The sequence below is a fragment of the Rousettus aegyptiacus genome, unplaced genomic scaffold (genome assembly GCF_014176215.1).
Source record: "Rousettus aegyptiacus isolate mRouAeg1 unplaced genomic scaffold, mRouAeg1.p scaffold_m13_p_6, whole genome shotgun sequence".
NCBI classification, from domain to species: Eukaryota; Metazoa; Chordata; class Mammalia; order Chiroptera; family Pteropodidae; genus Rousettus; species Rousettus aegyptiacus.
The window spans coordinates 60,988,326-61,002,378 of record NW_023416309.1 but is presented as its reverse complement, the minus strand read 5'-3'; the positions used below and the strand labels follow the sequence as shown (position 1 = coordinate 61,002,378).

At 37.1% G+C, this 14,053-nt stretch overlaps 1 protein-coding gene across 1 annotated transcript in view; it reads right to left on the bottom strand.

Moving 5' to 3' along the window:
• Positions 1-14,053, bottom strand: part of BMS1 (BMS1 ribosome biogenesis factor) — a 40,564-nt gene continuing 26,511 nt past the window's right edge. Inside the window, exons 14-23 of the mRNA XM_016131452.2 lie at positions 12,299-12,372; positions 11,308-11,478; positions 8,955-9,143; positions 8,681-8,861; positions 8,426-8,484; positions 7,533-7,655; positions 3,799-3,946; positions 3,285-3,460; positions 1,065-1,226; positions 1-545 (exon numbers count right to left, since the gene is read on the bottom strand). Coding sequence (XP_015986938.1) covers positions 315-545; positions 1,065-1,226; positions 3,285-3,460; positions 3,799-3,946; positions 7,533-7,655; positions 8,426-8,484; positions 8,681-8,861; positions 8,955-9,143; positions 11,308-11,478; positions 12,299-12,372 — 1,514 coding nt within the window. The 3' untranslated portion in view covers positions 1-314. The remainder of the gene's footprint in view (positions 546-1,064; positions 1,227-3,284; positions 3,461-3,798; positions 3,947-7,532; positions 7,656-8,425; positions 8,485-8,680; positions 8,862-8,954; positions 9,144-11,307; positions 11,479-12,298; positions 12,373-14,053) is intronic.

Sequence of the window (14,053 nt, the reverse complement as noted above, 5' to 3'; positions counted from 1 at the left end):
TTAACAGAAAATTATTTTAATGATATGTTTGTAGCATAAAAATATTAAACTGCGATAGGTTAAGAAGAATGTGAAGGAATCTACAAAACCATAAATTACATCACTTTAAATCTTGACATAACCTAGATGCTGAGAATAAACAGGTGTCCTATCAGCAGATTTTCATTTCTCTTCTCAAAGGCACAGTCTGGACAATATATCCAGTAAAGAGATCTTTCCTGGGCTCCAGCCCTCTCACTTGCAATTTACAAGTACTATACTATTTGAAACAACCCATCTCTGCAGATCCAAATGACAGTCTACCTTTATAGAGCTCACTTCAATTGCTCCTCAGGCCCCTTCAGGCTGGACTTCCGATTTCTTCTTTCCTTCTGACCCTGAATTCGGAAAAGTTTTTTCCTTAGGTCCTTCTGCCGCTTTAGTTTCTCCTCTTCTTCCTTCTGCTTCACTTTGAAGTGCTCTTTATTGTGCAGATGCCGTTGCTCCTTGGCCTTCTTCAACTTCTGACAGTGCACTGTACTCAGAGCATCCAGCAGTGCAAGGATCTGATGAGGACAAAACCAAGTGAGCATCAGAATACTCTTATAGTTAAAGCATGCTTTCTTTTTAAGTTTCAGGGGACCTAAACACCTCAGCTGAGTGTATCATAACTGGAATCAATTCATGATTGAAATGAATACTAACCTAGAGAAAACTTATTCTGAATTTGCATGAAGATATAAGTAAGAGCTTATTTACTTAGCAAAATACTTAAATAATGGCCTTCACCACAAAACTACTTTTGTTAATCACTCCTGGATACTATGTACAACTAAGACAGAATGATTCGCTAGCTGTTTGCCTATACTCCCCATTAAAATGAATGAGGCAGAGCATGACTAAACAAAAGAAAGAAAACAGTCGCTGGCCTTTCCTCTAATTTCCACTTCTAGTGCCTTGCATAAGTATGGACCTTACCCTTTCCTGATAAAAAATGAGAATGCAGTAGAAATGCCACGTGAACTACAGAAAACATTATTTTTATATCTAAATGTAATGTGCAGGAAGCCGTCGTTGAAAAGTACCTTCCTTTCATGAGGCTCCCGTATGACAGCTGGTCTCAGTCTGTCCTTTGGCATCTTGCCTGCCTTTGCTTGGGTCTTGGGCTTGTTCTTAAAGGGCAGGGCCTTCTGCAACGTTTTTGGAATGTGCAGTGAATTAAAATGTTTCTTTTGCCTCATGATCAACTGAAAAAAAATAAAACAAAACAAATATTGACATATTTAAATTATGATCTAAGTGCATTTAAAACTTACATAAAATTTTCTTAATGGATTGACTTTTTCCACAAGATCAGTAACACCAGAATCTGCTGACCATCAAAAATAAGGATTCAATCATCCATCAAACAAGGAATGCCTCTATAGACATCCACAGCTCTAGGCAAAACAGAAGAAATATACATAATATATTTACAATTTGTTCAGGAATTCAACTGTGCCTGTTTCTACAGTATGGACTATGGGAGATTCACCAGAGCAGATGACCAGATCCAAAGTTTCTTTTAACAGAAAATTCAGGCCTTATCTTTGGGGCATTTAGGTGGTCTTTCTAACCTAATATGAATAATCTAGCTGTTCATCTTGACCACCAACCTCTCTGGATTTAAGTACATAGCTCTTCCTCTAATCAGCAACCAAAGTGTCCTCATCCTGGATTCTCATTGAGAAGATTAATTTTATTCTATTTCTAATCAAAGGCTAACTGAGAAAAATGAAATTTAAACAACTGATGGAGGCAAAGCACTCTCTACATTATTAAGGTAATCTAAATTCTACACTTAAATTGAGATGATCAAATTCTTAACTGCCTCAAGGTTTTGCCCTAGGCCTTTCCCGAGGTCGATGTCAACTATATAAAGAATACTTCTGCCATGTCCTTAAATTTATTATTAAAGACATCATTTACAATAAATTTAGCATTCTGTTTTAGGAACCTAAAATGCTTCAAAATGAAGGAAAACAGAGAAAACACTTGTAAAAAAAGAGTAAACACCACAGACTGAACAAGTGGTACCACATCCTGAAGTGAGTTTTAATAGAAATTCAAGTAACACGATTCAAAATTTTATTTTCAATTATTTCACAGAAAAAGCAATGCCTGGGAAACTTCTGTCTCAAGCAGAATGGCAGACTGATATCCTGAAGTACTGTCTTACTACAAAACAAATATCCTGCATTAAAACAAATCTTCTCAAATGCATTGCTAACCTATGAAGAAAAGAATGAAAGTTCTTAAAGACCAAAATCTAAATGAAAATGAGAATCTAGACTGAAACTGAGAACTTTTTAAAATAATAAAAAAAAAAAATACTGCTAAGGCCAACTGCTGGCAAGGATATGGAATAATCAAAACTCTGATAACCTGTTAGTGAAGTCTAACCTGGTATGACTTCAGAATACTATAGGCATCATATACTGAAGTTAAACACATACCCTGCACACCTTGTAATCTGGCAATCCCACTTTTGGGAATTTATGAAACAGAAATGTGCGCTCATATACACCAAACAAGTTGCATATATGTGTTCAGGGTAGCACTTATAATGGCCAAGTACTGGAATTAAAGTTTATCAATAGATAAATTGACATTGTCATATAACAGAATTTTACTCAACAATAACAACAAATGAATGTCTACTATAAACAAGAACATGGATGAATCTCATAATATTGAATGAAAGCCAGGCAAAATAAATGCTATATTTTATGAAACTCAAAAATAGGCAGACTTAATTTACTTATTAGGAGTCAGGATAGTGGCTCTTTCTGATGTAGAGGTAGGGTAGTGACGGGGAGGTCACAAGGGGGCCTTCTGTTGTCCTAGCAAGTCTATCACTTCATACGTGTGATGGCAATTTGGGTGTGTTAAAATTTACTGAGCTGTACATTTCTGATTTGTATACATCTCTGTATGTATGTTAACATTTCAATTAAAAAGTTTATTAAAACTTTCCTCAAAACTCCCATTGCTCCAATAAGATTTAGCATTGTTTTCAAAAGTAATATGTATATATAGTGGAAAAAAAAAGTTTAAAAGAATATACAATGAAAAATTTGTCTCCTTTCCAAACCACAGAAAACTACTCTTACCACTTTCCTGTGTTCCTTCCAAAATATTCTATGAATATACAACACATTCATTTGAATTTAACGTTAGATTTCTACTTGAAAATTCAAAGCACAGAAAACATTACAAACAAAGCATTTGGATGACCCATCTACAGAGTGCATATGTGACTGTACCTTATATAGGGAATCCTTGTTGGGCTTTAGTCTGACACCATGGGCGAGCCGGAGTTGACCAGTTGTCCTCATTCCTGACCATGTGTCTTTCTCACCAACTGGTTTCAACAAAGATGTTACTGGATTATAGAAAGCTGGAATGGAGACTGGATACCAAGTTCTCATGAAAACAATATCTGGAAAAAGAGGAAATTTACTTTAACCTTTTCAAAAGAAGATTCATATCCATCTGTCAAATAAAAAAACATTCACCCCGAACTTCTTCAGCTGGTTGTGTTCACTTAGTGAAGACAGATTTCACTAAGTGAACTACTCACAAAACTTTTACTGGGTGTGAACCATATGGTCTCAGATACTGCATAACTTGGTACACTGTACAAGATGCTTCAACCAGGGAACCTAGAGCTGACTCCAACTTACTGACGACCTAAACTACAACCTCTAATCCACACTAGCTAGAAATCAATACTGAATAGTAACACACTGTTAAGAACATACCACAAAGGATATTTACCACTCATCAGTAACTTATCCTCAAAGCTGGCCCGGAAAGCTCCTTCTGGGGTCCGAAGTGCTTTCTTGATCTGTCCCCTTATTCCACTGACAGTTCGAATCACGGCACCTTCAAATTTGGCCACTTCTAAGGCAGAATTAAACATTCCCTACACACACACAAACATATATATAAATACATACACACAAACTCAGATACTTTACCTCTTAGTTGACAAATATATCCTTGGTTTTAAAACAACTCATTGATGATAAAAGTGGTAATCAAAATGTATTTTCATCTCCCGCCCCAGCCAAAAAAAAAAAGTAGAACTGCTAGGTCAAAAAGAATATAACTCTATTTTATTCTTCCGAAAATAACATTAATCAAACTCTATCGTGGGCTCATTAGCATGCTCATCACTGATATCTTTGTAGAAGAGAATATCCAAATGATATTAGACCAAACTAGCCTAAACAGCCTTTGCTGTCATCTCACAGGACAGGACTGAAGCTCGTATCCTATAACTTTAGTGCACACACTCAGAAAATAAAAAAGCTAGTTAAATGCTACATTATTAAAACACTGCATGATAATCTTCACTCTGTGTTAATGAAAACACCTCCACCAAAGAAATTTTCAATAAATGTCACTCAAACCACCCTCCTATGTTATTTCGCATGTGTCCATTTCTCTGCACCCTCACCAACAAGTATTTTAAGAACTGCTTTGTCTACTTTTCTACTGATCTCTTTGATAAACCTATGATTTCCCCCCTTTCTTAACACAGACCAAAAAGGTAGGAAACGAAAGCAAGTGAATAAGATTACTATTTCAATATTAGCTCTCTGATGAGTATCCCATGGAAGCAATAAGTAATGGCCTCAATTACTAAATATTTCTATTTTACTTCACTTTAAGATTTCTGAGCATATTTAAGTAACACAGGGACCAATGTAAAGGAGTAAACTAGACAACAAATTATAACGGAACTAGAGCAACCAGCACACAGAGTGACATAAGGTCTGGCTAGACAGAAGCCCTACGACTAGGGACAAAAATAACAGGTCACCTTAAACCAGTAGGATGGGTGGAGATACAAAATAGTCCAGTCCCACAACGATATTTGGCAACTGAGAATTGGAAGGGTTATCTTGGCTGCAGAGTCCCCTCCCCAACCTGAGGAGTGAGGAGTCCTGGCCCTACTCTGGGCTCCCCAACATGGGGTTCCAGTGCCAGGAAGAGAAGTCTCCATAATCTCTGGTTGTAAAAACCAGCAGAGATTATGGCTGAATGAGGAGGACTGCATAAGTTGCAGATGTTCCTCTTAAAGGGCCTGTGCATGGACTTACTGACAGACTCTCTTACTCTGAGCTCTAGCACCAAGGCAGCTGCTCGAGGAGCACCAGAGGCATATGGGAAGACATTGAGCTTTCGGCCTTCAGGGCAAGGGCTGAAGGGGTGGCTTTTTCCCAAAAAGAAGTGCTGTCAGTATCTAACGTTCCTTTGTTGAGCCTTCCCTGCTCCTAGCCTTCGGACACAGGCACTGCCATAGCTGAGTTGCCATCAAACTGGATAACACAGGTCGCTCCGCCCAGGTGACTGCCTGAGAGTCTGCCTCTCTCATCTTGTTGGGCCCACCCAAGCTGCTTCCAGTGGTTTATTCCATACAAATGGCCTCTGTTGGTTCTTCCTGCAGACCTTCCTAAAATCTCTCAAAGACTCACAAAACCCAAAGAAGCAGCATCTGGCCTTGCTGTGCCCTGTACTTCTTGCCAAGAAGCCTCAAGCCCAGCATAAGTGGCAGCCAATTTTAGTTTCTGGCTTGACTTCCTGAGCCACTTATATTCCCAACACAGGTGGTGGCTATTTGTGGATTGCTTGGTGACTCCTAACAGGTGGCCCCAGAGGCACACAGGCTGTGGCTGAACTTGGCCTGCAGCTGGACCTCCCAAGACTGTTACACTGAGCCCCACAGGACACATATTAAAGCCACTCTACTAAGATCAAGAGACTTAGTAGCCCTAACTAATACACGGAAACAGAGGAAGGTAACCAAAATGGGGAGACAAAGAAACATGTCCCACATGAAAGAACAGTACAAACCTCTAGAAAAAAGAACTCAACGAAATGGAGGCAAGCAATCTACCAGATGCAGAGTTCAAAACACTGGTTATAAAAATGCTCAATCAACTTAGAGGAAGAGTACATGAACTCAGTGAGAACTTTAATGAAGAAATAAAAAAACATAAACATGAAAATGGAAAACATAATAGGGAACCAGTCAGAAATTAAGAATACAATACCTGAGATGAAGAGCACATTAGAAGAAATCAACAGAGAAAATGAAGCAGAGGATCAAGGATGGGGTAGCAGAGGATACCCAATCAGAACAACAACAAGAAAAAAGAATCTAAAAAAAATGAGAATAGTTTAAGGGGCCTCTGGGACAACATCAAGCGTAACAACATTCGCATAACCAGAGTACAAGTAGGAGAGCAAGCAAGGAATTGAAAACTTATTTGAAGTAATGATGACAGAAAATTTCCCTTAACCTGATGAAGGAAAGAGACTTACAACCCTAGAGAGTTCAGAGAGTCCCAAGAAGATAAACCCAAAGAAGTTCACACCAAGACACATGTATAATTAAAACGCCAAAGGTTAAAGACAAAGAGAGAATCTTAAAAGCAGCAAGAGAAAAGCAATTAGTTACCAAAAAGGGAGCACCCATAAGACTGTCAGCTGATTTCTCAGCAGAAACTTTGTAGGTCAAAAGGGCTTGGCACAAAATACTCAAAATGATGAAAATCCAGTGCCTACGACCAAGATTACTCTATCCAGCTAAGCTATCATCTAGAATCGAAGGGCAGATGAAGAGTTTTCCAGAGAAGAAAAAGCTAAAGGAGTTCATCACCACCAAGCCAGTATTACATTAGAGGGTACTTCTTTAAGAAGCAGAAAAAAAAATGTACCAAAAATATGAATAAAGATAGGCAAGAACTACATATCTATCAACAAGTACTTCAAATGAAAAAGAATTAAATGCTCCAATCAAAAGATAGGGTGGCTAAATGGATGAAAAAAACAAGACCTTTATATAAGTTGCCTGTAAGAGACTCACTTCAGATTGAAAGACATACACAGATGGAAAGTAAAAGGATGGACAAAAATATTTCATGATGGATCTAGAGGGTATTGTGCTGAGTGAGGTAAGTCAGACAGAGAAAGATAAATGACATATGATTTCACATACATGTGGAATCTAAAGAACAAAATAAATGCACATACACAAAACACAGAAACAAACTCATAGATACAGAGAACATTTTGAGGGATACCAAATGGCGGGGGGTTTGGGGAAGATCCGTGAAAAAGGGGGAAGGGATAAGAAGTACAAATTGGTAGTTACAAAACAGTCATGGAGATATAAAGTATAGCATAAAGAATATAGTCAATAATGTAATAACTATGTATGGTGTCAGAGAGGTGCTAGATTTATTGGGGTGATCGCTTTGTGAGTTATATGGATGTCTAATCATTATGTTGTCCACCCGAAACTAATATCGTATGCCAACTCTAATTGAAAAATAAAAAATATTATGAAAAAAAGAAGTAAACTAAAAATATCAAAGATCAAATTCGTAAAAGATTTCTAATACTTCTCTGAAAATATCAGACCTGTATTTTAGAAATATTTCATTCTTTGTTTAACAATATATATATTTATAAATATGTGAATATACAGATATACAGACCTTAATGAATGAAGTATTCTTGAAAATTTTATATGGAAAACCAGTTAACTTTAATTTCTTCACAATTTTTATGGATTTATCCAGATCAAGGACAACTCCTGTGGCAGCTATGCGGAAATCAGGCTAAAAAGGAAATCCCCAAAATTTTAATTCATACATAGTAATCACTAGAGAAAAACTACAATTCTCTGTGATGTAATAAACTACCAATGTACATTTCACCTACAATCAGCTAAGAACAAAAAAGACTGACCATGCAAAACAGAATTTTAACAAAAGCAATCTGAAACTATAATACATGTAAGCCAAACTAATAACAATGTCTTCTATATTTTCCTGAGGTGGTTTCATAGCAACATAATTTCATAGCAATGATCTATTTGGAATAAAAAGAAATATGAAAATTTGGGTTTAAAAAATTAAATTTTGTACCTCCAGGGTGGACTCCATCTGCTTATTATTCTGTTTACTTTTCTGTTAAATGGTCCCAATAAAACATGCTCTGACTGATCAGATGAAGACTGTGAACACGCTTTGCTAAACTAATATTACAGGGGGGGTATTTTTACATCTACCTGGTAACCAATACAGCCTCAGAACCTGCTATAGTTGATAGCACATGGTGAGCACTACCTAAATATTTTTAGAAAAATAAGTCCAAAAAGTACATAAAAATATTAAATGTCACCAGTACTATTATAATTCTTCTTCTATCTCCCTCCTTCCACACTCCCACAACCTACTTAAAAAAGAAGTAGGAAAATTAAAAGCAGAAAATTTACTTTACACCCTACAAATGAGTAATTTTCAACTTAAAGGTTCATGTACACATTCCATGTTCAAGATATATTTCTCAAACACAATCTGTAAAATAAAACATCCAAGATACTTACTATTATGCCACTGACAGATTGTACAGCCAAGAAGCCGGTTCCTTGTGGAGTGATAGGACCTTAAATAAACCGGAAAAATATATATATAGTGAACCACAAAATATGGAATCTGTTTTAAATACATACTCCAATGCAAAAAAAGAGAGAAAAATCTTATGAATTGGGACTTCATGAAAGGAAAAAAGTAAAACTATAATGATAAGGCCTAAAAGGTTTAAATTAACCTAAAAGCAAATTATTCTAATCACATTTTACCCCAGAAGGTTGCTCCACAATGCATGTGCTGTGGGGTATATTTTAAAAGCCTTTGTCTTCCATTGTGGTCTTCAATATAATAGAGTGGGATGGTCTGAAACCTCCTCCACCCTACAGAAAAAATGATTGGATCTCGAGACTTGAGGATTTTCTTATACCAACGATGTTTCTTCAAACGCATCTGAGGGAAGAAGAAATCTCAATAAGATTATTGATGAAACTATGTTAAAAAAAAAAAACCTTCAATTTTAAGAATGCAGTAAAGGGTACCTACCTGTACATATCCAACATTGCCCTCACTATTGCCCAAACCACCCAAAATAATTGGGTAATGAGGATCAAAGTTAAGCATGAATTCACAGGGAACATTCTCTATCTCAATTCGGACATACATCCCAGGTCGAAAACCCTCATATTGAACTCTGGCTTCATCATCTTGATCTTCGAATTCTGCCCGGTTAAGCTAGAGATGAGAGGGGGGGAAAATAATAAAAACCCTACAATGCCATTTTCTAAGGTTAACATTTAAAAAATGAGCAATTTCTAAATAAAGGAACCATGCACAGATTTAGGCCTTACCCTAATTAAAAAATAATATACATTTTATCTTCACAGTTTGTTCAGTGTATATCCCAACAATTATTTTCTCTGTTGCTCCAAGGTTTAGCAAATGTAAACAACTCTGAAAGGAGCCCTTAAAGCTGGTTAGCAAACACTCTCAGCTTCTCCAGTCTATACTTTGTTTTCTTATTCTCCAAACGATTATATCACACTTTTTCTCCTTTCTTCAAACACCTAATATCCACCTCCTCACTGTCACTCTTAGCTGTTGACTATTTCCTAATTCATTCAAAAACTAAGCAATCTAAAAGAACTTCCATAGCCAATCTCTCTACTAGGGCTTAGGTCCATATCCAGCCTTTTATTATAGTTCTACATTGTTCAATATGGTAGCCTCACATGGATTTTTGAATTGAAATTAATTAAAATTAAATTAAAAATGAAAAATTCAGTTCCTTAATCACATTAGCCACTTCTGAGGATCAGAAGTGGTCAGTATCAACATGTGGCTAGCAGCTACAATACAGTACAGCACAGATATATATTTCTATTATCACAGAAAGTTCTACTGGGTAGCTGTTATAGATTATTTATCGATGTGTCGATTTAAGGCCAAACATCACTTGCACAATAGATATCCACTCTTGGACTTTATTCCAACATATTTTGCTGTTATTTCTCTCATCTTAAAACCTTCTTTTGACTCCACTTCCTCCAACTTGTCCCCCATTTCTCTGTTTGTCTCTGAAGAAAATGCCACAGAAATTTTCTACAGCTTCGGTCTCTAGTTCTTCTGCTCCTATTCTTTTTAATTCCTTAAAATCACAATTTAACCCGCACTCCATAAAAAATGCTTGCTAGAGACACTTCCTAACCCAATGGCAAAATCTGTCTTAAATGTAGTTAACATATCAGCGAGATTTAAAAAATGTATCACTTCCTTCTATAGCGGCTTTCTGCATACCTCGTATTCTCCTAGATTTCTTCTGTCTCCTGAGCACTGCTCACTCTCCATTGCTGCTTATTCCTTTCTGCCCAGCCTCTTACAATGAATTACCCAGTGTCAGTCCTGGTTCTCTCCTCTCCTGTCTCTACATTCACTCCCCAGTTATCCCATCCATCTCATGGCGTTAAGTAACATCTAGATGTTGAGAACCATACAACTAAGTACTTGGCCCCAACCTCTCTACAGAACTCCTCACTGGCTACTTGACACTTCCGCTTGTCTGAAAGATAATTTTAACCTAACAGAGGCAAACTTCATCTTCCCAGACAAACCTATACCAACTAGAAGCTTTTGTATCTTACTTATGACAACTCAATTCTTTCAATAAGTCATCTTACTTTCTCTCTCACATGCCCCACATTCAATCCTCCAGGAAATCCTATTGATCTGCCTTTCAAATAAAGTACACTCGGAATCTGACTCACCTCCCACTTGTCAAAGAACAACTCAAACACTCACCATCAACTGCATACATATCTTCGTCTTTCAGAGTGAGGGCATCAGCCTGCTCAGCATCCCCAGGCAAAAGGGCTAGACTATCTCCCTTTCAGCATTCCACATGCTCCCTTTTTCTCCAGATCTGATCTTAACTCAAAATATCCCCTGAATTCTGATCAAGATGAATTTTTAAAAACCTTTCCTGGAGAGCAACAGTGTGTGCATAAGCCACACTGACCTAGAATCACCTACTCATTCAAATGATTTATGGTTCCAGGGAGCAGTAATTAGAATGCTAAGGCAATGCTGGCATTTAAATAAACACACTATCTCAAATCACTACGCTGTGAGATCCTCAGAAGTGGCAGCAACGTCTCAGCCATTTGTTTCCTCAGCACTTAATGCTTGGTAAAAAATAAGCACTAATATCTTTCTAGTGAATTTCTGCTAGAAGAAACTAATAGATGACTGCATGAATAAACACATACATCTCCATCTCGACCTAGGAGTCCAAATGAGAGGCACAGAAGCAGGTCAGGGAGCAGATATCTAAAAAACGTTAAGTATTCACAACACTATATTATTGCCTTGAAATGAGGCTGATAGGATCTGAGTTTCTTACCTGTGCTTGTTTCTGCATTTCTCCTTTAAGATCATCAAAGTATGAGCTTTCTCCTTCATCATATTCTGCATCAAACATCTCCTTCAATTTTCTCTTTTTATCCAAATGCTTTTTCTTGGCACTTTCCTCTGGGTCAATTTCTTCCTTAATTTCTTCCTCTACATCTTCAATCTTAATTTCCAGAAGAGAAAATTTTGTAAAAGTTTGTGGAGATCTTTTCTTTAAACTTAAAGGATATTTTAAGAGTTCCACTAAGCTGCAAAAATCTTAGGTATGAGCATCAGGAAAACAAAACAGTCTTCAGCTCGAAATACCATATATTGCTACAAGAGACATTTAGAGCATGGAAGAAAGACTGTAGTTAGTATCAATATGATGGCTCAGTATGATGGCTAAGTGGAGGGCCAGGGGAGGGAGGGAGCAATTGGGGGCATTGTTTTATGAACATTATAGATGTCTAACCAATGTACTGTATACTTGAAACTAATTTAAATAAATATATTTGTTTAAAAGACATTTAGACATCTGCATTATAATTAACTGCCATTCCTTAATCTGTCTAGGACTGCCAAATGTGAATAAAAATAACAAGTGTCCCCAACTTAGATGCTCCCAGATCTTGTTCTAAAGAAATCTTAGGGAGAACAGGGAGTTAGTTTTTCCAAATGGTACTTAAATTTAAGAAGAGAATGTGACAAAAGGAATGGTGAAAAGAAAAACAGTGACTCAGGAGCTAAAACTTTCAATAAATGAAAAATCCTAATTCAATGACAAGAAGAAGCAATAGGTATTATCCAAAAGAATCAAAAATAACAAATAAACCAACAACTTTTGATCCATCACCACCCTCCATAGTTTTAGGAGGGAATCCATCCAGTCTCTAATCTACAGAGATAACAAGATTAGAATTTCTCAAAACAAGCCTCTCTCAGAATATACTGAACACAGATCAAGGACCAGAGGCTGATGGTAAGCCATGGTAAAGTCATACCTGAGTATCCGGGTCTGATTTTCCCTTGTGCATGTTACCTGTTTCCAGGTCTTCAAAGTCACCATAGAGTTCCTCTAGGAAAAGAACACTCGAATGATTCCTCTGTGAATAGGGTCTGCATATGACATTTTAGTACCACCTAGCACCGGGTGGACAGTGCATTCTACATCCCAAACTTCATTTTTACTATCCCCATTGCTACACACCCCAGAAGAATCCTGCACTTACACAAGTTTCTTTTTCCCGTTAAATTCTATTTCATCACCTGTTAAGTAAACAGACACAATCCACATTTCCATACTTTTAATTCAACACACCACATAACCAAGAGCTATTTTTCCAGTATAGGTAACAGCATTACCTCTGAGATACACACAAAGGTGGCATACATGGCCCTGCAGGTGAGACCTTCAAACCAACAGTTCAAAGAGTGACTGTAAAAATGAGTCTCAACGGTAAGATCAACATAACACAATCATGTGAAAATCTTACATTATATAAAATACATCATAAAATACAAAATAAAACAGTGCTGAGCACACATGATATATTCATTCATTCATTTTTTTGGAGCTCTAAGTTAAGTTATGGGTTTTATCCTTAATAGAAGTAGACAAGTTAAAACTCCTTTGAGAGGCAACTTTAGAAGGGCATTAAAACATTTTCATATAAGAAAGAGCCAAAGAGCCAAAGGATATATAAAAGATGGGAAGACTACATTGTAATAAAAACAAAAAAGGGTAACATACTTAGGAATAAGAAATGTGGATTTTTATTTTAAAATTTATTAAAAATTTAATATGCTACCAAAGGATACATGGAATATTAGCTAACACTTTTAAGTGCTTTACATACCACAGAATGCTCTAAGTACTTTATATACCTTAACTACATTTCTCAATATAACCCAATGAAGAAGGTATTATTAATATTACTTACTGAATAAAGATTACCATGTGTTTAGAAAGGAAGACTCAGTATCATTAAGATGCCAATTCTCCCTTTAACACATTCACAATAATCACTAAGAATTTCTAGTCTGAAAAAGATGGTGTATACATGTTTCCTTTGTTCCTACCAACTATGTGTAACCATCAACTCCAGAAATAACATATGAGAACAAGAGATGACCAAAAGTAAACTCTGAATGGTGGAAAGAAAAAGATGAGTTGGCAAGGGTCCCAGGAGTAGAGAAATAAATGACACAGTGGCCAGTGTTTCGCTATCCCACAATCCACAGAAAAGCGACTCAGGACCAGTGTTCCCAACCCCCAAGCCAGCAATAATGGGAAGCCCAGATAGGCTCATTCTCCCAGATCAAACTGGATCTCACCAGCAATACCAGGTATACTAGATAGCCCTGGCAAAAGGCATGAATCAGGAGTCCCACTAACAATAAGTGATGAGAAAAAGTATTCACCTTTCCTGAAGAGCCTGAATCTCCTTTTCTCCACCAAGATATATCAGGTGACCAAGGGTTATCAGCAAAAGAGGATTCCACCAGGCATGAGACTCTCTTCCTCTCCTTAAAAGAATGTGCAGCTGGGCAGGCCCGGCAAAGATCCCCCACAACAAGCAAACTGGCTCCATAGGCCAAGACAACCTTTTCTCGTCTAGCTGCACCAGATGGCCCAGCCCGGGGAAGTCCCTCTATTCCCTCGAGACAAAAAAGCAGGGACAAGAGTGGTACCAGATAAATGAAGCAGACCAAAATAGCACTGCAAAGGCTTTAAAATTAAATTGTCATTGGAATGA